General features: G+C 44.3%; 3 protein-coding genes across 4 annotated transcripts in view; all 3 read left to right on the plus strand.

Annotated features, from left to right (window-relative positions):
* The first annotated feature begins 475 nt into the window (after window positions 1–475).
* On the plus strand, window positions 476–3,514 carry LOC134097850 (inactive serine protease 35). The gene is made up of 2 exons (XM_062550803.1): window positions 476–593; window positions 1,415–3,514. Exon 2 carries the CDS (start codon window positions 1,434–1,436, stop codon window positions 2,832–2,834), a length of 1,401 nt encoding a protein of 466 aa, XP_062406787.1. The 5' UTR covers window positions 476–593; window positions 1,415–1,433; the 3' UTR covers window positions 2,835–3,514.
* Window positions 3,515–3,627: 113 nt separating this feature from the next.
* On the plus strand, window positions 3,628–7,110 carry erh (ERH mRNA splicing and mitosis factor). The gene is made up of 4 exons (XM_062551027.1): window positions 3,628–3,754; window positions 4,511–4,598; window positions 4,802–4,922; window positions 5,385–7,110. Exons 1-4 carry the CDS (start codon window positions 3,752–3,754, stop codon window positions 5,485–5,487), a joined length of 315 nt encoding a protein of 104 aa, XP_062407011.1. The 5' UTR covers window positions 3,628–3,751; the 3' UTR covers window positions 5,488–7,110.
* A 302-nt stretch (window positions 7,111–7,412) lies between these two features.
* The window catches only part of smek1 (SMEK homolog 1, suppressor of mek1 (Dictyostelium)), a 19,398-nt gene continuing 4,792 nt past the window's right edge, over window positions 7,413–22,018 (plus strand). For both annotated transcript variants that reach the window (XM_062550378.1, XM_062550379.1), the window contains exons 1-11: window positions 7,413–8,651; window positions 9,179–9,234; window positions 9,959–10,057; window positions 10,545–10,874; window positions 11,680–11,967; window positions 15,112–15,189; window positions 16,586–16,702; window positions 17,184–17,300; window positions 18,229–18,360; window positions 18,926–19,028; window positions 20,441–20,599. In XM_062550378.1, the coding sequence (XP_062406362.1) occupies window positions 8,510–8,651; window positions 9,179–9,234; window positions 9,959–10,057; window positions 10,545–10,874; window positions 11,680–11,967; window positions 15,112–15,189; window positions 16,586–16,702; window positions 17,184–17,300; window positions 18,229–18,360; window positions 18,926–19,028; window positions 20,441–20,599 (1,621 nt within the window). In that variant the 5' untranslated portion in view covers window positions 7,413–8,509. The remainder of the gene's footprint in view (window positions 8,652–9,178; window positions 9,235–9,958; window positions 10,058–10,544; window positions 10,875–11,679; window positions 11,968–15,111; window positions 15,190–16,585; window positions 16,703–17,183; window positions 17,301–18,228; window positions 18,361–18,925; window positions 19,029–20,440; window positions 20,600–22,018) is intronic.

The following is a 22,018-nucleotide window of genomic DNA, read 5'->3' on the forward strand; positions in this document are numbered from 1 at the left end:
ACACACATGCACACACACACACACACACACACACACACACACACACACACACACACACACACACACACACAGGGAGGGTATCTTGGTTATGATTGGTTGAATCTAGGCATTTGTAAATATGTAAGTTAGTGAAAAAATGTTGTGCAGAGATAACCTCGATGACTGGGCCACATGATGTGTTCAGTACCTGCGCGTTTGCATAAGACGTAGTTGTAGACAGACATCAAAAATCCCCAAAACAGTTGCCTATTCGCGTTTCCAATATCATGTATGAATAACAGATTTGTTGCTATTGACAATGAGGAAACATTGATTAGGCTATTTAAGAACTCTGCTGTAAATTCCAATCTTTGACCTGAATCAACCCTAGACCCAGCCCGCAAGCTTTCTCTCCCCCTCTTTCCGACGCGGATTTGCGCTGCGTCTCTTTGGCGTAGTTTGGATGCTCGGACCAAGTAGGGAAGCCCGTCACTTCTGTTCCAGCTGGAACAGTCTGCTAGAAACACTGAAGCTGACGCTCTAAAGTCGAGACGCAAAACAAACTCTCAGCAGGTTCTCAGCAGATGGATCGAAACAAACCTTCATTGTAAAAGGTATTTTTGTATTTTTAGCTTTTTTGTGGTTTGAACACGTTAGTCTAGCGTGCTACAAGGCAATTGTTTTCACCTTTATAAATGACGCTAATAAGTATAGGCTACAGCTAACGTAGTGATATTAATGATCACTGTAGAGATTTAAAAAAAAAAAAAAACAATCAAACAAGATGTTCTATTAATGCATTTTATTAACACAGCTCTCCATAAAGGTGTTATACAGATACAGATACAGCATTTGAAAAGTAGCCTGAGACCAATTGTCGTTTATTATAGCTTAAGATGTCTGGGCCTTATTTTCCACCAACTTGGTAATTTGCTGTGGGCTATTCGCATTTATTTACCTCCAGCCTGCCTCTAGCCTGTGCACCAAATTCAAGTGGCGCGACAGTGCGCTGTTCTGTGTCCCTGTCCCTGAGTGGTTCGCTCTGAGGGAGATTGGTGCAATACTCCCTCTAGTGACGAAATTACAGAACTGATGCAAAATACATAGAGTGGCCATTCCAATGAGAGGCCTCTGTCTGACTGTAACACTGATGACTTGAAATTGCATGAAGTTTGCTACTCAAACTGCAAACTGCTATATTCAAATTCCGTATTCATAAATTTCTGAATAGGCTTGTGGTGATATCCTTGGACTGTCTATAAGGGCTGTAAAGATGTATGCATGTATTGGACTGCCAGTGAATTCAGTAATAGCATAAACAACATACGCTTTGTTTACTGACATTGAATACATGTATTATTTGATAACACTGCATTATTTACCCACAGCGTTGTTAACTACCTTCTCTTCCCCACACTGTTTTTGTCTTTCATAGCCTCTTGACAATCACTGCAATGATGGGCAGTCTTCAGCAGGCTCTGTTGATCTGTGTGACCGTTCTGGACCTAGGTGTGTGCGGTATTGGTAGTAACCATGGTAACTGGGGTGAAACACACGCCTGGCAGCATGTGGCCGTGCCCCAGGTGGTGGAGCGGAGAACAGTGTCCCTCCGCTCACCTGATTTTGATGCCACCTGGGCACAGAACAACAAGGAAGTCGTCTGTGGCATCCAGTGTCAGCTCGGTCTCCCCGTGCCCGACCGCGCCCAGCTGGAGCGGCTTCTGGCGTACGAGACCGTGTACGCCAACGGCACACGGACGTTCACCGAGGTCCGACTGCAAGGCGCAGACGAGTCCCTGACCAATGCTTCATTGTCACGGTTACCCCGCGGACAGGCTCCCTCATCACCGAGGCGAAACAAGAGGCAGGTGTTTGGCACAGACGGCCGTTTCGTCATCTCGAACGGGCGTTTCACGGCCAGCTACCCGTTCTCGGCGTCGGTCAAGCTGTCCAGCGGTTGTTCGGGTATTCTGGTGGGGCCCAGGCACGTGTTGACGGCTGCCCACTGCGTCCACGATGGCCAGGACTACCTGAAGGAGAGCAGGGGTCTGCGGGTGGGCGTGATGAGGCCTCGGTCGGCACGCAGCAGCGGAAAGGCCGGTCGAGGGAGAAGTCGAAGAAAAGGAGGAAGAGGAGGAAGAAAAGGTGGAGATGTAGAGACCCAAGACAGGAGAGAGGGACCAGAGAGGCAGAAGAGGAGAAGAGAGAGAAAGACAGGTGGAGGGAAGCGTAGGAGAGAGAAGGCGCGCGTCCGTCGCGGGGCTGCAGCGACATCGACGGAGACGGACCCCGACCCCGACGGAGTGTCCTTCCGCTGGACGCGCGTCAAACAGGTCCACACGCCCCGTGGCTGGATGACCGACGTCGCCCGCGAGCTGGCTGCCGACTACGACTACGCCCTCCTGGAGCTCTGGCGCCCCCTAGGGGCCACCCCCATGGCCCTGGGCTTCGTGTCCGACGTGAAGGAGACCGTGCCCGCCAGCCGCGTCCACTTCACCGGCTTCGACAACGACCAGCCGGGCAAGGCCGTCTACCGCTTCTGCTCGGTGGTGCAGGAGTCCAGCGACCTGCTCTACCAGTACTGCGACGCCCGGGCGGGCTCCAGCGGAGCCGGGGTGTACGTGCGGCTGCGCGACCCCAGCCAGAGAGGGCCGAACGCGGGGAAGGAGGAAGGGAAGGCGGGGAGGGAGGGGAAATGGACTCGGAAGGTGATAGCCGTGTTCTCCGGGCACCAGTGGGTGGACGACGACGGCAGGCAGAAGGACTACAACGTGGCGGTGCGCATCACGCCGCCCAAGTTTGCGCAGATTTGTCACTGGATACACGGCGACCCCAAACGCTGCCAGCAGACCTGAGAGAGTGCACCGGGTCAAAGGTCAAAAGGTCATGATTGAAGGAGGCTCATGTGGAGTGCTGAGGGGGACACTGACAAATGGTGCTTTGGACTGAAAAGAGAAGATGATAAAAACAGATAAAAGCTCAAAATAAAGGCCCTCTAAACATTAAAAAATATTCTGCATGTCCAGGACCAGTTATTTTCTTGATCCCCTAACCACCTGAGGTTATTTCTCAAACCGGAATTGTTTCTGAATGAAAACTAGGCCTAAGAAGAGATATCAGCTGATGCATATGTTGATTCTGTTGAAATGTAGCCTACAATGATTTGACATTGTGTATGAATGTTAAGGGGCTAGGATGGGTTGGGGCAATTTAAATCTAAAATTAAAGTTGAAAGTTGGATTGGGATTATTTTCATAGGGGAAACCAAACTACAAAGGAACAGTGAAGATCTGTTTCAAATGGTGTCTTTGGGTTAGCTGATAAGTAATACTTAGCTATGAGACTTAAACAATGAGTGTTTTTAATGTGTGACTTATGTTCATTCATTTTTTGCCCAGAGTAGGCCTATATGCTGTGCAAGTTATCAGCCAACTAACACACAATAGCCACAATAGTTTAGTCATGCTTATCAAGAATGTGAAAGTCTATGTTAAGTGCTTTTCGTCTGAATTTTCTTGGATTAAATGAAACTAAATCAAAACGTACAAATGGCTAGTATTTCATTTCATCCCCTACCCACCCCACACTTCAAGTCATTCCAGTAGGTGGCGGTGTGGTCTGGCAAGAGGTCTTATACTGCCGGAAGTACTTGTGAAGGTTTTCCTGGTGACGATTTGTTGGCATTTGGTTCCATCTGGTTTCATTGAGTGTTTTGGCCAGCTGCAAATTTCAACAACTACTTTGCTTTCAATCGTAATCTCCATCGCAAGCCATGGTAAGTATTTTCTTTATGTAGAAACGGAATTGTTTATCTATTAGCTATGTGTATCTGTTAGCTACGTCGTGACCAATACAAGCATCCATTCAGATGGCAGTTGCGGCTTACATCTAACATTAGCATTGCTCTTTTCAGTTAGCTCGCTAGCCACCTCTGCATTTGGACACGGATAGCTATTCCAGGTAGATAATAGTACAGATCGTTTATGCATACGGTCGGACGTAGTTGGTAGTTGTTCAGTCCGTTGTCCTGCGATAGAACAAACCAACGCCACTGTGAAATCACTGATGCTCAACCAATGAATGTTTGGAGAGCCGGTTTAGCCACGACAAGCCTGGCAATGATTTCAGACGACGTAGCGAAGCAGAGAAGTTACTAGGCAGGTAGTCTGGAGCTCAACTCGGTATCGACTAATATTAGTTGGGATGTATTTGGACCGCCTGACTTGACACATACTTTCTGTGCCAATTGGTTTCTGTGCACGAGCTTGATCAAACACGACGCCATTTCGTAGCCTAGTTTCTACTATCAAAATGCCATGTTGTCTTGAGTGTCTTCAGGAACATAACTGGAATACCGAAACTACTATACCGTTGCATTTATATACGGTTTGAAACTTAGCTAGCCCTACAAATACATTAGAGGGCAGCAAAACACAGTAACAGTGAGTCAACAGATGCTGATCCGGGCTCATTTGTCCCATCTAGTGTTGTTTTGAATGTAATGCAAAATGATGCAATTCTGTCTTTGCAGTCTCACACAATCCTGCTCGTCCAGCCAACTAAGAGACCAGAGGGGAGGACATATGCAGACTATGAGTCTGTAAACGAATGCATGGAGGGTAAGAGAATCAGAGATGAAATGTCTTTGATAGCTCCCTGTTGAAATGCATAGCAGTCAGAATATTGTTAATATTGTTATTAATAATTGAATGAAGTAGAGACATGCCATCAAAATACCTGTTGTTTCTTCATCCAATACATGCACATTTGCAGCTATCTCACCATCTTTTTGTTGTCACACTACACAAATGAATGCACACAGGTGTGTGTAAGATGTATGAGGAGCATTTGAAAAGGATGAACCCCAACAGTCCCTCCATCACATATGACATCAGCCAGCTGTTTGACTTTGTGGATGACCTGGCAGATCTAAGCTGTCTTGTGTAAGTAGGATCTTCATCTTTGACCCCTGAAGATTACTTGCACATTAAAGCGATCATATTCTTTTCACATTGTCTGCCAGGCCTGTATTCATGTACTCAAAATTCTGGTAGGTTTGACTAATAAGTAAACTATTTTAGAATGTGTAGCTTTGCTCCTGAAATGTATGGTCTGTTTGTTGCTTGTGAAGTATTTTAAATTGTATTGGCCTGGTTAATACTTTTAGCTTTACGTTTGAATATTGCATGCTGATCGATCGTCATAGATTATGTCCTCAATTCAACGTAGACTTCACATAATATTCCCAACCATTGCTCTGTATTTTTCACATAATTTACAACATGGATCAATATAGTTCAAAACAAAGGATGTGTAAAGAATTACAGCTCAGGTCATCAGATATGAACCAGTATAATGGTCCCATGATTGCTGGCTTTAACCGCCCGTTCCACTTGTTCCTGCAGCTATCGTGCGGACACACAGACCTACCAGCCCTACAACAAAGACTGGATCAAAGAGAAGATCTATGTCCTCCTCAGACGCCAGGCTCAGCAGGCTGGGAAGTAGGACCAGAGGAGGAGTGGCTGTCTGGCTGTTGATGTGGTGTGTGTGTGTGTGTGTGTGCGTACGTATGTGTGTGTGGTGTGAAAAAGGCGTTTGATATGAGATTTTTTTTGGAGAAGGGATTTATGTGAACGGCGTGGCTAAGGCACTGGAGAGGGGAGAGGGCGGAAAATGCACCTCTCTCTGTGTCGTCCTTTTTCGTTAAGTTCTCCAATTATACGTCATCACTTGGTTGGTGTCCCTTGATTGTACGTTCCTTCTAATTTATCATTAGTGACCACTACCCTGGTAGATGCTGACTTTGGTAGGGCTATGCAGGATCTGTGTCAGATTGCTGCCAGATACCTTTTGGATTCAGCCTCTCGGGGAGAACAGCTTCCTTTGTTATATCTCCTCGCTCTTTATTTAACATCATTTTATGTGGCATTACATCCCTCATGGGTCCCTCAAACATCTCTCTGGCTCTTTGTCCGCCTGTCCTCTTGGCTGAAGTCCACAAGTCAGTTCCACTGGCATGATGGTTGTCCAAGTGTCGTTGGGTTGTTTTCCGCCTTCCTCTCTCAGGTGTTTCCCCAGTCTGTGTCCAAATTGTCCTGGCCAACTGTCAGATAGCTGACAGTGTTAATGTAACAACAGAAATGCTACTAAATGCTAACTGCGATGCAAGTTTGTTGTGCTGAAGGGAAGAAACCCCTTATTAGCAAGACACTTTCTGTGCTGGTGGCAGTTAAATTTAGTAATTGTTAGAAGAAGAAAAAAACATGAAACCCCTAAAATGGAGGGTGGAGTTGCGGAGGGAGTAAAATTCTAAATTTTCACTATGGCAACATTAGTGAAAAAGACAAGGAGGGAAAGGAGTTGTTTGTCAAAGAATCACTGCCACTAAACTGTGTTCCAGACGGTATTTGAAGTCTGTTACATGATAAGTTGGATTTTGTTCTATCTTATATACTTCCTAGCTATACACTGTATTATGAAGTGTTTCAGTGTTGATAGTTTTTTTTTTTTTTTTTTACTGGAAAAGGATGAATGTAAAATGTGACAAAATCTGAAACTTAAGCATGCCTGTTGATTTCTTTCTCTTTTTTTATACATATTACTATGGATATGATTGACATATATTTGTAGTCTTTTTAAAGTGATCTTAAACAACATATTTGGCCATAGGAAAAGAAAGGAAGAAGCAAACAATCCTTGCGTTACAGACATTGGTTGAGAGGCTCATTTGCAATTTTATTCTGCACTTGAGCGCTATTGGTGAAATTCATTGACTGTAAAGAACCCTCTTTTTTTTCAGTTTTGGACCATTGGCTCTTTCTAGCCAGATCTGTATTCCTTTTGTTCATCCCAAGATTCAGTTCCATTTCCTCAGTTGTGTACTGTAACTAGTAGTTGCTTTGACATTTTGGTGAAAAAGAAAACCATACAGGACTCCGTAACAACCATTTCACTCTGTTATGCCGTTGGTTCCAAGATGGTGTGCAAGATGGTGTGTCAATACCTTTTCTTTTTTTATATATACACATAACAGTGTGTTTCGTATATGACCTGAATTATTTGCCTTCAATCTAGTTTGATTTATTGTGGAACCATTCATTAAAAAAAAATAAAATGATCTTGTCAGAATTTGTTACTGTCCTGCTTTTTTGTTGTTGATGATGTGGAAAGATAAAGTATTATTGATGAGATGTTCAGGATTTTTTTTATTACATTGCAAAGGAAAATGTAGTGACTTGTTTTGATTATAAATGAATGGACAAATATTGTCCTCAGTCATGATGCATTACTATTATTTATGATACTGTTTTATCATATCATGTACTGGCTTTCAAATCGGTATTCAACAAATCTTGTATTATGTACTGTTCCTTTAAATTGTGGCGGGCTGCCCTGTGGTTGCTGCTCAGGAAACCCCGTACTGGCTTTCTGAGAGGACCCAAGATGGCTGAAAACTCACAGTGGGGCTAGTGTTTATTCAAGTAAGATGCTGCAACCCTTTGGCAAAACAGAGGTAGTATATGGAATATAGCGATCCGGAAACATAAACGAATACATCGGTTCGACCCATTATATCTTGAAATGTCTATATATTGATGAAGAGACAGGCTGGTCCCCCCGCGGCCCATAGCCAGAACATGGCGGAACACTTGGGCAAAATATAGCAAGCTAGCTAGCCTGCTAGCTTATTATGAAAACATTGCTTTAAATACGACGTTGTCTACTCGTATATGGGCCGAAGGTATTCCGATTAGGGAAGTAGTGCTATCGCTTTGTTTTTTTGGAAAACGACTGGACATAACACATTTCAGAATGTTAAGCGCTGACAGATAGCTCATTAGCTAACTTGCTAGGCTATTTAGCTAGCAGGCTATAACGTTAACGTTATTGGTGGCAGCTGCAGCAAACTGAAGTGAAAGGGCATCTGATTTTTTCCCTGTCGCACTCCGAATGTGTCCGGTCTGAAACTTTGACTAACTATAATTAACAACATCCACGATATCAACGCTTTATGCTGACCAGCGAATGTGTGGGTGCAGTCATAAACAGGTTTATCTTAATTGAAGGAGAATGCTTCTGAAGTGCCACAAGACAACTATCGCTCCCACTGTACTGATCAGCAACAGTAGCTAACGTTAACAATTGTCACTACAAGACATAAGTTACGGTGCTAACTAGCTTGTTGCATAGCTCAAACATTTGGCTCACTGGTGTGCAAAAATCTATTTTGATAAGTGTTGCAATATTAACACCTTTGGCTTGCCACGATCACCATCATCTGGCTTTGTTTGTTCTCCATAAAGCTCAGTTGCAACACTGTATCAACATACACACCGTTAGGTGACCAACAAAGTGGTCTACTAGTTAGTTACCATTAGCCAGCTAAGGAACGTTAGCATCTTTAAGGGGAACTCATTGGCAAAGACACTCAGGTGACGCCGGGGAGGGAAAGTGCGGCCGAGTAAACTTCGCCACCGGTGAAGTGACCACAGTTGTAAAATTGGAATCAGCTGGGACGTCTGCAAGAATGACGGACACACGGCGGCGGGTAAAAGTGTACACTCTCAACGAGGACAGACAGTGGGACGACCGGGGAACAGGGCACGTTTCCTCGGGCTACGTCGAGAGACTGAAAGGCATGTCTCTGCTGGTGCGCGCCGAAAGCGACGGTAAGCTTTGCTTTCCAGGAAACTGCTCACATTGATTTGAAATGTATAGTTTTAGGGTAAAGAGAATATCACAAAACTTGGTTTGGCGTGTGTTTATTTACTTACTCTTTGAGTGAGAGCAGCCAACCATCATTAGGCTGTTTTGTGCGCCAGTTCAAACTGAAAGACACTGTGAGGTTGAATACTTCTATGCATAGTAACATGGTATATGTACTTGATGTACTTTAATGAGTTTGGTAGTTATGTTAAGATGACTGAAAACAGTGTGATCTCTGTGGCTGAGAGTTATCTCCGGTCAACCCATCTGCTGCACAGTAATTGTCAACACCTACTTCTTATGTAACTGTCCAGCCCTGTGAATACTCTTAACGCAGTGGAGTCGAGACAGCCAGATCCGGAGACAGACCATGACTATTTAAGAGAAAATGTATTTTGCATCAATTATGATTTGTGCAGCTGCATTGATTGCTTGTTTGTGTACCGGGAATTGTTTATTTATTTATTTTTAAAATTCAATTACTGTACAGGATCACTACTGTTGGAGTCCAAAATCAACCCAAACACAGCCTACCAGAAACAACAGGTGAGTGTTATCAGGTGGCCTCAAGGAAGAGGAAGGGGTGTGTAGGGCTGCAACTAACGATTATTTTCATAGTTGATGAATGGTTTAGCGCGGTCCATAAAATGTCATAATTGCCATAAATTGTGTCCATATGCCACCGATATTTAGTTTACTGTAAAAGAGGAGTAAGTGAAGATGCAAATAATCAAGTTTAGGTATTTTCCTTAAAATTTGTGAACTGATTGATAATTTACAACTAAACTAATGATCAATTAAATGTTGCGGCCCTGAAGATGTGTATGTTGGACAAGCAGGACCGTACTAAGCTACCTGCAGATGAGCTAAGATAAATGACCTTAAGCTTTGTGAATATTATTAACTTGAGCATCATAGGAACGATTATTGTACTAGTTCTTTGAGAGTACTGGGTGACTTGGTCTATTGTTAAATTGTTCTATATAGAATTGAATGTAATTGATCATCATGGCATGTTCAGTTTGACAGACAGAACCTGCTGGTTAACTGTCCACACCAGTCTAGTGGCTTAAATATAAAGGTGCTGCTGCCTTAACTTATCCTCGTTTTACCTTTTTTCCCCACATAGAAAAATGAGACGTTTTTTTCGTGTACTTTTTGATTTGAACCAAATCTTATGAAAATCATGGAATAGTGTTGTTTCATCTCTCTCTCTCTCTTTCTCTCTCTCTCTCTCTCACCCACATGCTTTTCCCTTTTTATGTCATAGGACACATTGATTGTCTGGTCGGAAGCTGAGAACTATGACTTGGCCCTCAGTTTTCAGGAGAAGGCCGGGTGTGATGAAATCTGGGAAAAAATATGCCAGGTGATTCCATTTCCTGCCATGTGTTGATTTCTCTCTGGCTGTTATTGCCTTGCCTTGCCTCTATGTTCACGGCATATGTTCCTCATGGCTTAGTTTGACTTTGTCCGGGGTGTCGGGTAGCTGGAAAAAGCCCCCAACAATCCACTGTCAGTTATGGTTGATACTGGGTTGTGTGTGTGTATGTGTGTGTGGCTTTTGCACCTTTGCAGGTCGTGACAATGCTCTACTCTGAAGCACAAAAGTGAACTGTAAACACTCGAGTGTGTCTGTTTCTGTGTTTATGTTGTATGTATTTCTTTCTTTCTTTCTGTATGAGTGTGACTGTTGAGTTTAGCTGCGTGTGTGCATTTGGTGCTTGAAAAGCATTGGGAAATTCAGTCATAATTGTGTACAGTATTGTTTTTTTTTTTTTTTTTTACGACACATGTTGGCATAATGGTCATCATCGTTTGACACTCATTTTACGCGTGTGTTTGTGTACGTGCAGGTCCAAGGCAAAGACCCGTCGGTGGACATCACGCAGGAGCTGATCGACGAGTCGGAGGAGGAGCGCTTCGACGACATGTCGTCCCCGGGCCTGGAGCTGCCGCCGTGCGAGCTCTCGCGCCTGGAGGAGGTGGCCGAGCTGGTGGCGTCGTCCCTGCCGTCGCCGCTGCGCCGCGAGAAGCTGGCCCTGGCGCTGGAGAACGAGGGCTACATCCGCAAGCTCCTGGAGCTCTTCCGCCAGTGCGAAGCGCAGGGCAACCGCGAGGCGCTACACCAGCTTTACGACGTGGTCAAGGGCATCTTCCTGCTCAACCGCACGGCGCTCTTCGAGGTAGGGATCGGACACGAAGCCGAAACATCGGTCTAATAAATAAGTGCATTTTAAGGTTGCTAAGGGAGTTTGCCACAACACTTCTTGTGTCGTGCACCCTAAAGTAGGATATTGCATCGTCTGCGATGCATCATAAATGGCCTTATTGTATTGTTCATGATATACTGTAAAGTGCCATGTGTTTTTTCTTTTGCCATGCGTTAATCTTTGCGGTAGGGATGTACCACATTGCATGGTCCATGATGTACCATAAAGTGCCAAACTGTGTCCTACATGATATAGTTATTGGTATGATATAGTAATTCATTCTTGCCTTCTCACAGGAAGTATAGCTATTTATTGATCATATTTTTGGTTCCCAAGAAAAAAGATAGTGTTGCCTGGATGCTATGCTCATTGTCGTTTTCGAAAATAAATATTGTATCCACCTTATTCCTTAACCCGGAAATATGTATCGTTCCTATACTGTTTTCAACTTCCGTTCATTCTGTTTACATGTGCGTTCTCGGTAGCTAACTAGAATATGCTTAGAATCAACTTAGATTTCTTTTGAAATTTTGACAATTCTGCCCTCAGCATGGATATACTATATCATATATAACCAATATAAAATAGAGAAGTTTACTTTTATATGCGTTATGATATGTTAAGCACTGTCAACCGACACGTTAAAATAGATACAATGCAGCTCCGCCGGATAACCGTTTTCGGTGTCATGGCGACCCCCATTGTTGGCAGCAGAATATCGTGAATACCATGTAAGTATTGTTTGCGAAGTCTTAACTGGTCCATGTTCTGCGTCCAGGTCATGTTCTCGGAGGAGTGCATCATGGACGTGATTGGCTGCCTGGAGTTCGACCCGGCGCTGCCCCAGCCGCGGCGCCACCGCGAGTTCCTGACGGGCACGGCGCGCTTCAAGGAGGTCATCCCCATCTCGGACCCGGAGCTGCGGCAGAAGATCCACCAGACGTTCCGCGTGCAGTACATCCAGGACATGGTGCTGCCCACGCCGTCCGTGTTCGAGGAGAACATGCTCTCCACGCTGCACTCCTTCATCTTCTTCAACAAGGTGGAGATCGTGGGCATGCTGCAGGTGAGGCGGAGCAGATACACACACACACACACACACACTCTCAAACACACACTGACTCACATTCTCTCTCTCTCTGTCTGTTTTTGTCTGCCATTCACATAGCGGATGTTTATTCATTTATTCACAAAGGGAAAATCCAATCCAATCTGCCTTGTAATCTATAGATATTTTGCAGCCTATATTGCTTTTTTGATTGGTCATTTTTGATCAATCGGTCATGTGATCATTGTTACATTGTTATGCTGCAAATGTGCATGGGTGATGATACACACCCTTGCAGATGCTTGAGCGGTTTCTCAGCCTCTGAACAAAAACAGTAGTACGTAAATGAATATGTAAACAGTCATGCGGAAGTATGCATGAGCTCAGAGTGGTGCAAGCAAATGTGGTGAGGGGGAGACAGCTGTGGTCCCTCTGTTTGAGCACGTTCATAAATGTCACGCACTCCGTACTTGGTCATGGTGAATATGTGCGTCCCGGGAAGGAGAAGGGTGTTCGGGGAATTTCGACTCTGTTGCTGAATGAACATGCCCCAAACAGAGACCAGTGAGCCCAATCTCATCTTCGAGGGTAGCTGGAGTCTGTTTTTAGTGTCCTATTTTGTGTTAATTAGTTGCTTGTGTGTGTGTGTGTGTTGTGTGTGTGTGTGTGTGTGTGTGTGTGTGTGTGTGTGTGTGTGTGTGTGTGTGTGTGTGTGTGTGTGTGTGTGTGTGTGTGTGTGTGTGTGTGTGTGTGTGTGTGTGTGTGTGTGTGTTGGTTAGTTTCTAGTTGCTGTGTTGGTATCTGTTTACACCACATGTAATTGCAGCTCATCATACAGAGGTTTTGTTTTCTGCTGTGTTTTGGTTTGTTTACTTGAATGTGTTGATCTGATTGGTAGTTCCTGCTTTTATCCATCTGTGTGTGTGTGTGTGGGTGTGTGTGTGTTGACAGTCGTCAAGAGTCTTGAAGGGGTTGCCACGGTGAGACGATGTTGTTTAGTTGCTGAATGAATGTGCCACCGTGTTGGCCTTTTGATTGGGCAAGGGGGTAGGGAGGACTTGAGGAGCAGGGCTCTGATTGGCTGCCGTTTGCTGTCAGGTGACATTTGGGGCATGTTCTTGCCTGGGAAGAGAAGGGAGGAGGAGGAGGAAGGGGGAAAAAAGGAAATAAAGAATTGAGAGGGTGGTGGTTGTTTCTATGGAAACAGTATAGAGACAGTCTAGTGCTGAAAAGTCTCCCTCTCTCTCTCTGCCTCTCCTGTTCTTGCTCTTGCTTTTGTTTTGCGTTTCAAACAGAAGTGCTTGGTGGCTAGAGCAAGAAGCGCTCTCTCATTTCTCTCTCTCACTCACACACGCACACACACACACACCCTCATGTGCAGACACGCGCACACAAATTTGCAGATTCACATAGATTCTGTCTTGAGTTAGTGGCTCCACACATTTTTTACTACGGAAAGTTCAGGGCAGCCTACCACCGGTCAATCATTAACCAGACAGATGCCCAACACAAGCGCAGTGAGGGAAGAGAGAGAGAGCACCGGGCGACGGAAGAAACAGAGGTAGAAAAAAAGAAGTGATATACAGACGATAAAAAAAAAGCAATAAAAAAGCAATTAAGCGAACGAAAACAAAAGGGGGAGAAAAACGAATGTGGAATGAGTGTGATGAAGGGAAAAGACAGGTTCCCTGGATGGTTGGATTTTGAGGGAGGAAGAAGGAGCGAGGGATTATCTCTCTGTGTGTGAAGGATGGAGAGAGACAGAGATGGAGAGGGGGAGGAAAAAAGAGAGTGATGATCTGTGTGTGAGAGACAGACAGAGGGAGAGAGAGAAAGAGAGAGAGGGAAACCAAGTAGGGTGGGGAGAGAGGGAGTGTGTGTGTGTGTGTGTGTGTGTGTGTGTGTGTGTGTGTGTGTGTGTGTGTGAGAAAGAGAAGGAGAGGGAGAGAGTGAGAAGTGCAAAGAGGAATCAGAGTGAAAGGCTGTTTTATGACTTGAGTGGGACCTATAGATCAAATGCACCATAACTCAAACAGTCAGACTCCTATTCACATTTACAGCACAGATGTGTAAACACACACACACACACACACACACACACACACACACACACGTGCACACGCACATAAACACACACCCACATGCACACACACACGCAAGGTTGAACTGAGCTCTTATATGCCTTAGGGTTGAGTGTTTTGAATGTTTTGAGCTACTTGAGAGAATCAATAGTTCCTGAATCAAAGCTGCCCCCCCCCCCCCCCCCCCCCCCCACACACACACACTTTCTCTCTAGTGAAATACTGAGCATATTCTCTCTCTCTCTCTCTCTCTCTCTCTCTCTCTCTCTCTCTCTCTCTCTCTCTCTCTCTCTCTCTCTCTCTTTGTGCGCCCACCCCCACCCAACTCACTAGTGGTGGGGGAAAAAATCGATTCTGTTCAGTATCGCGATATTTTGTGCACACAATTAAATCGATACTTGTAGCTCAAAGTATCGCAATACTTAATTATATAATTTAATTATCCATTTTACTTTAAGTTGAGTCGAGTTTACTCAGGGTTTACTCTGATCACATTAAATTAGCTTATTACGCTTATAAGGGGGGCACGTGTTCTGGTGTTTCGTTGTGCATTCAACAGCAATAATAAATGAAAATGGCTTCACAATCACAACCTGTTATACACGACACTCTACACTACTTTCACATCGAAAAAGGTGGGTGTATTTTGGTTTTCAACAAAAAGTGAATAGTAAGGACCTTGACATGCACCATGCCATTGCAAAGGGAGTTGAACAGTGTTATTTTCCCAATTTTTTGTAATGACTTAGAATAATATGAGAGACATGAATAGCAATATATCGCAAAATCGAATTGCAATACTTGGTGTATCGCAATATGTTAAGAATCGCAATATTATCGAATTGTGGCCCAAATATCGCAATAGTATCGAATCTTAATTTTTTTGCCAATTCCCACCCCTACAACTCACCCCATCTCTCTATCTCAAATTCATATTCAAATTCAAATAAGCTTTATTGACATGACAAGTGTGCTTGTGCTGTCAAAGCATGTATACAAATTCAATACATATATAAGATAAACAGAACAATGTTATAATAGTACTAATATATTATTATCTCTCTCTCTCTCTCTTCCCTAGGACGACGAGAAGTTCCTGACGGAGCTCTTTGCTCAGCTGACGGACGAGGCCACAGACGACGACAAGCGGCACGAGCTGGTAAGGTGACATCATCCAATCGCTCGCTCGCTGGCACGAAAGGTCAAACGACAGTCAAGGCGGCAAACAATAGAGATGGGTGTTTTTGATGGCTCTGGAGGGTTGGGCTCATGAAAAAGCAGTTCGTCAAAGCCAGTTTGCCCTATGGATCGACTCTATTGAAGTACAGGTGCACTACACATTGGTGGTGATCCAGTCTCCTCAACTGTGAATCCTCAACCGTGCTTAAGGAATCATTTCACTGATTTCCTTTAGCGATAAATCCACACAAATTGGGCATGTATTGACATGCGTCAAGATGCCCAGGGTGTAAGGTGTCCCTCACAAATCAAATGCCTGTGCCCTGCACGAAGCCCATTCTAATTCACATTGAGCACGTGTGCTCTGGCATTCCTATGCCATGTTGTGGCATCACGCAGAACCATGTATTGAAGCTGGTGTCATTCATTAATAGGAGGATTACATTACATTTGGCTGATGCTTTTTAACCACAGCGACTTAGAACATGGTAAAAGAAAACAGCTTTCAGCTTTTAAGAGCAATTCTATCAACAATTTTACATCAATAAACAAAAAACATAATAAGTGCATCAATGAGTGTAGTAAGTGCATCAATGAGTGCAATTGTCCGTAGGATCAGCAAGACTAGTTGTAGGTAGTACTATGAGAGGAGATGTTCTCTGAAGAGCTTGGTTTTTCAGACATTTTGTGAAGATGGCTGAGATGTCCCTACTTTTGTAGGAACTGGTAGTGCGTTCCACCAACGAGGAACAACAGATGAGACAAGTTTGGATTGGCCTGAGCGTGCTGGTGGAAGAGCTAGAGGTCTCTAGGATGCTAGGGCTAGGAAGCTAGGATGCTAGGATGGCTCTGTCCCTCTAGACCCTCGTTACCTAATGACAGAATGAACATGATGACTTGGTGTGAGAAGTTGTTTTCTCGGGTTCTACCTGTCAGTGAGCGGTGTGGACTAGTTCTGTGTACTGTAGGTGATGGCTGTTTGGACAGATACAGGCTCTTTACATAATGACATCCTGTGGACCCAGGAGTATTTTCTTTGTCTGAATTCGTGCCATAGTGTTGCTGTGTGTAGTTAGTGTTAGTAGGAGAGGCATAATCTGGTCATGGCAAATCTGATGCAGATCTAAAAAAAAAAACATAAACATTGTAGGAGATTATGTTGTCAAGTGGATATCTTGCATAACGATGTTGTCTTGCTGACATACTGTGTGTGAGTGAGAGACAGACTGATTCACTGACTGTCAATGAACTGCAGTGCCCACGTTGAGTGCCCATGTCATGCTATTGTTGCTTGTGTGTGTGTGCGTGAGAAAGAAAAACCTGCAGTTCTTTTGTTTAAAGCACCACCTCTCCGCTGTGTGTGTTTGTGTGTTCAGGTGAACTTCCTGAAGGAGTTCTGCGCGTTCTCTCAGACGCTGCAGCCTCAGAACAGAGACGCCTTCTTCAAGACACTCTCAAACATGGGCATCCTCCCCGCACTGGAGGTCATACTGGTGAGGCACGCTCTCTCGCTCTCTCTCTCTCTCTCGCTCTCTCTCTTGCCCTCTCTTGCTCTCTCTTTCTTGCTCTCTCTTTCTTTCTCTTACTCTCTCTCTTACTCTCTTCTCTTTCTGTCTCTGTGTACATGTTTTTCTCTTGTGCAAACGCATGCATTCTCTCACTCTTCTCTTCTTCACTCACTCTCTCACTTTCTCTCCATCCTCTCTCCTTTCTTCTCTTTGTCTCTGTTCTGCTTCACTGTCTAGTCATTGCTCACTCTGTGTCCTTTGTTCATCTCTTTTAAGAAACGGTCCTTGAAATGCCTCTCAGGTGTGTGTTGTAACATGACTGCTTTGAAGTGTTGTTGTCACATTTTCGAAACACAAAGCAAGGGCACTGAAAATGTCAAATCTTCCCTTTGTTCCAATGCGATAAACTTGAAATCTGTGTGTGTATGTGTGCGTGTTTGTTTGTGTTTTTGTGTGTGTGTGGTAGGGTATGGATGACGCACAAGTAAGGGGCGCGGCGACAGATATTTTCTCGTACCTTGTGGAGTACAACCCCTCGATGGTACGAGAGTTTGTGATGCAGGAGTGCCAACAGAATGACGACGTGAGTGACAGGAGTCAACACAAGACGCACCATTTACACACATACACACACTAGCCCCTGACTTTCCATTTTTGAAAATGTTTTACATTTGTGTCAGTTGTACTGCATGAATCTGTATACAGTCATTTCCTGTGTATTTGACGCATTGTGTATCCTGTGTAGCCGCAGGACAGTGTTTTATGCAAGTTAAAAGAAACAAAACCCTATTAGTACCATACGAACTGCTTCCGTGTATTAATCTCATAGCTGACGAAATTTTGCTAAATCAATGTAGAAGCCGCGGCTAATAGTTGGGAAATTACGGTATGTGTACTGTATATTGTATGTCCATACCCGGGTTGACAGGGACTAAACATTGACTTGTGAAATCAGTCTCTGGTTTATTAGGACACACACATACTCCACTAACCTCGTCTCTGGGTAGAATCAGACTGGGGCTCTTTTTGCCCAATTGGACCCAAGTTCATTATGTGTGTGTGAACCCAACCGGGCCAATTATGTTCACACATACCAGGAATTTGAATCCAGCTTTTGGTATCACTCTTGTAGATATTATATCCGTCATCTGATGTAGATATGTATTATTTAAAGACACAGACAAGTACAGACAACACACCGTACACAAAAACACAGATGATATAAACAATGTGTCATACAGTGCAGGGTTGTGGGCGAGAGCCAGACAGTGCTGTGGAATGAAATGTCATGTGGCGTCCTGGGTCCTGCAGAACTGTGCAAAAGTTAGACTGACAATAATATATTAAAAAAAAAACAGCCAGTACCAGTCCCTCAGGGCCAAATATACTTGAGCTGTCTGCCAGCATTCACACACCATTCTCTTCCTTTACTCCTCTCTCTCTCTCTCTCTCTCTCTCTCTCTCTCTCTCTCTCTCTCTCTCTCTCTCTCTCTCTCTCTTTCCCTCTGCAGGACATCTTGCTGATCAACCTGATCATCGAGCACATGATCTGTGACACAGACCCCGAGCTAGGGGGCGCTGTGCAGCTTATGGGGCTACTCAGGACGCTGGTGGACCCTGAGAACATGATGGCTACTGCCAATGTGAGAGAACACACACACACACACTGTCTCTCTGTCTCTCTCTCTCTCTCTTTTCACATACACACACTCACACACATATATACACACACACACACACACACACTCACACACACACACACTCACACACACACTCACACACACACACACCATGCACCATAGATGATATCATTTTGTAACTCAAGTCGCTGTGCACCCAGCAATCATGATGCACATGCACATACACACAAACACACACACACACACACACACACTCACTCGCTTATTTACACACACTATTGTATTGATGGATTAATTTAGTGAGTAATTCTTTGCATCAAATTAACTTTTGCTGCCTTGTCACTGTGTGAAAAAATATTCCTCTAAACATTTGTCTTTTCACTTCTCATTTGCTCTTGTTTTCTCTCCCCCTCTCTCTCTCTTCTCTCCTCCTCTTCATCTCTGATCTTTTCTGACTCCATCCATCCATCCATCCATCCATCCATCCATCCATCCATCCATCCATCCATCCATCCATCCATCTCTATCTCTCTCCATCTCTGTTCTCTTCACTCGTTGGTCCCAACAGAAGACAGAGAAGACTGAGTTTCTGAGCTTCTTCTATAAGCACTGCATGCATGTGCTCTCCGCTCCCTTACTGGCCAATACCACTGAAGACAAACCCAGCAAAGGTGAGTGTGTGTGTGAGTGTGTGTGAGCGTGAGCGTGAGTGTGAGTGGCCAATTATTTAAGTTGGGTGGCCAATGCCACTGAAAACAAACCCAGTAAAGGTGAGTGTGTGTGAGTGTGTTTGGGTGGCCAATGCCACTGAAGACAAACCCAACAAAGGTGAGTTTGTGTTGTGTGCGTGTGTGCGTGTGTGTGTGTTTGGATGGCCAATACCACTGAAGACAAACTCTGCAAACATTGAACACAATGAACACTAGGTGCTTCTGAACAAACACTACTCACAAGAAGTTAGGGATATCTGGCTTTCGGAAGAAATGTAATGTTTCAGTACAGAAAGTACTGAAACATTGAACCATAGGACATTTGCATTCAAAAGTTTAGAGAAGGTCACGTTACATTACGAAAGCCTTAATATAAACTTCTCAAGGAAGGAAATGAGAAATAAAGTTGACATTATTTCACTCTGTTATTGTTCCTGAATATTTAAACGTAGATAGCCTGGTTAAAACCTGACTCATTCACTTTGCGTTAACTTTAAAGTCATAGGTCCTACCTTACCAATTTCATTGATCAGGGATTCCTAAAGCTACTTCCTACTTTGCCTAAACTTTACAAACTAAAAATCAACAGCTTCAGCAGCCAGGAAGCAAGTAGTTATTGACCTTCTGTGAATAAATAAACACATTCTTCCGACTGCAATTTTTGATGTTTACAGACATTGCTACCACAGCCACTTTTGAAGCTATATATTGTCATCCCCTCTCGTCGCTGATTGACAGGTCTTTTTCGGACCTGATGAAAACGATAGCGAATTATGGTGTTCCAGACAAGTACCTCCCTGAAAGGAGATCTGGGAGGGCGTAGCCAGGCTTAAACATACATGCATTGGTATTTGCTTATATAAATACATATGCCGCTGAACAGAACTTTATCATGTAAATATACCATATGATGTCATAACAAATGACTGCACACCTTGCCCCCTGTATAAGGACAGGGCAGTTGTAGTTCTCGCTAATATCCACTAGATGGCGTTACAGAGTGTCACACCTGAAGATGCACTTTTGTGCAGGATTTGAATGAATGAGTTCTGAAGTCTGTCGCATTAGGTCATGCTTTGTGTTCCATTCCTAGCCAGAGAGAGAGAATATCCTTAGTAATCAATTCATTTGTCCAGTTTTGAGTTGGTGTTTTGTTTCTGTTGGGCTCTTTGTAGTTTGAGTGTCATACAATTACATTTGAATTTATTTATTTAATGGGCACTTTTATCTAAATTGACTTTGAATATGAATGAATTGAATATATGAGGAGCAACATATTTTGGTGTTTCATTTTATAACACATCCCCTAACCTTGTTGTGTGTGTGTGTGTGTGTGTGTGTGTGTGTGTGTGTGTGTGTGTGTGTGCGTGCAGATGACTTTCAGACGTGTCAGCTGCTCGCTCTGATCGTGGAGCTGCTGACGTTCTGCGTGGAGCACCACACGTACCACATCAAGAACTACATCATCAACAAGGACATCCTCCGCCGCGTGCTCGTCCTCATGGCATCGCAACACGCCTTCCTCGCGCTCTGTGAGTCTACGCGCACACACACATACACACACACACACACCCACATATATAGAGAGAGAGAGATTCTCGATCATTACACATACTGTATACGCTACATAGAGAAGGCCATCTTGCACCAATATACTCACATGTGACACACACACACACACACACACACACACACACACACACACACACACACACACACACACACACACACACACACACAAGGTTAGGGGAGGTGGGGCTCAGGAGGTAGAGAAGTCGGTTTGAGCCCAACTCCTCCTTGTCGAAGTGTTCTTGAGCAAGACACCTAACCCCAGTGCTCCCGATGAGCAGGTTGGCGCCTTGCATGGCAGCCTTCGCCATCGGTGTGTGAATGGGTGAATGTGAGGCATGATATGTAAAGCGCTTTGGGTGCTCGCAGAAGCCGATAAAAGTGCTATATAAATGCAGTCCATACACTGAACCTGGGTATCAACTTACAGAAAAACACACACTCAGTTGCACCAATGCATAAAACTAATGTATACAGTAATTTCCTGTGTATTAGCTGCATTGTGTATAAGCCGCAGAACAGTGTTTTATGCAAGTTAAAAGAAACAAAACCATATTAACTGCCCCCACGTATTAACCTCAAAGCTGAAGAAGCCGCGGCTAATAGTTGGGAAATTAGGGTATATGTTGGGAAATTAGGGTATATGCATACACTTGCTTGCACAGGCACAACTATGTACATGTATATTGACACAAGTATATTTGTACGCCTTCATACTGAGAAAGATTAGCCTGGCTAGCACCTACCACTTCTCAAATGAGACGTGGTCTGGCAGCCAAAAGTTAATTTTCTCTTATTTGAAAAAAAATGCCCTGATCCGTTCATTGGGCGACACGGATGTCTATCAAATGCGTCTGTGCATAGCTCACCATCGCCTTGCGTTCCCCCCTGTTCTGTGATTGGTCCCCTATCTCAGGAAAAAATTAGGGTGGTAGTTTCCAGACTGCCTTAGCAGGCTAGAGACAGATGGGCAGAAGGAGGGCAAAGACTGTGAGTGTGTACTTAATTAAGAGTGATTAAGTGTTACGTGCTTATCTTCTTATAATATCTTATCTTATCCCCCTCTGTCCTTCCTAACCCCCCCCCATTGCTTTCCCTCCCTCTTTATCTTACCCCCTCTCCATCCTTCCCCTCCTCTGTCTCTCTCTCTTTCTCTCTTCCTTTCCTCCCACCCTCTCAATTACTCCCTGTCCCTGTCTTTCTCTCTCTCTCTCTCTCTTGTCTCTCTTTCTCTCTCTCCCCTCTGCCCCCTCCCCCTCGTCTTTCTCTTTCTCTCTCTCTCTCTTGTCATTGCACCTCCCTTTCTCTCTGTGTCTCTCTCTCTCTCTCTCTCTCTCTCTCTCTCTCTTTCTTTCTCCCTCCTTCCCTCCCTCCCTCCCTCC

This window comes from Sardina pilchardus, chromosome 12 (genome assembly GCF_963854185.1).
Source record: "Sardina pilchardus chromosome 12, fSarPil1.1, whole genome shotgun sequence".
NCBI lineage: Eukaryota > Metazoa > Chordata > Actinopteri > Clupeiformes > Clupeidae > Sardina > Sardina pilchardus.

Excerpts from the sequence above, each read along its gene's own strand:
- LOC134097850 (XM_062550803.1), top strand. The coding sequence starts at position 1,434 with ATGATGGGCAGTCTTCAGCAGGCTCTGTTGATCTGTGTGACCGTTCTG.
- erh (XM_062551027.1), top strand. Across the intron at positions 4,599-4,801 it reads TGTAAACGAATGCATGGAGG|GTGTGTGTAAGATGTATGAG; the intron begins GTAAGAGAATCA and ends GAATGCACACAG. Across the intron at positions 4,923-5,384 it reads GCAGATCTAAGCTGTCTTGT|CTATCGTGCGGACACACAGA; the intron begins GTAAGTAGGATC and ends TTGTTCCTGCAG.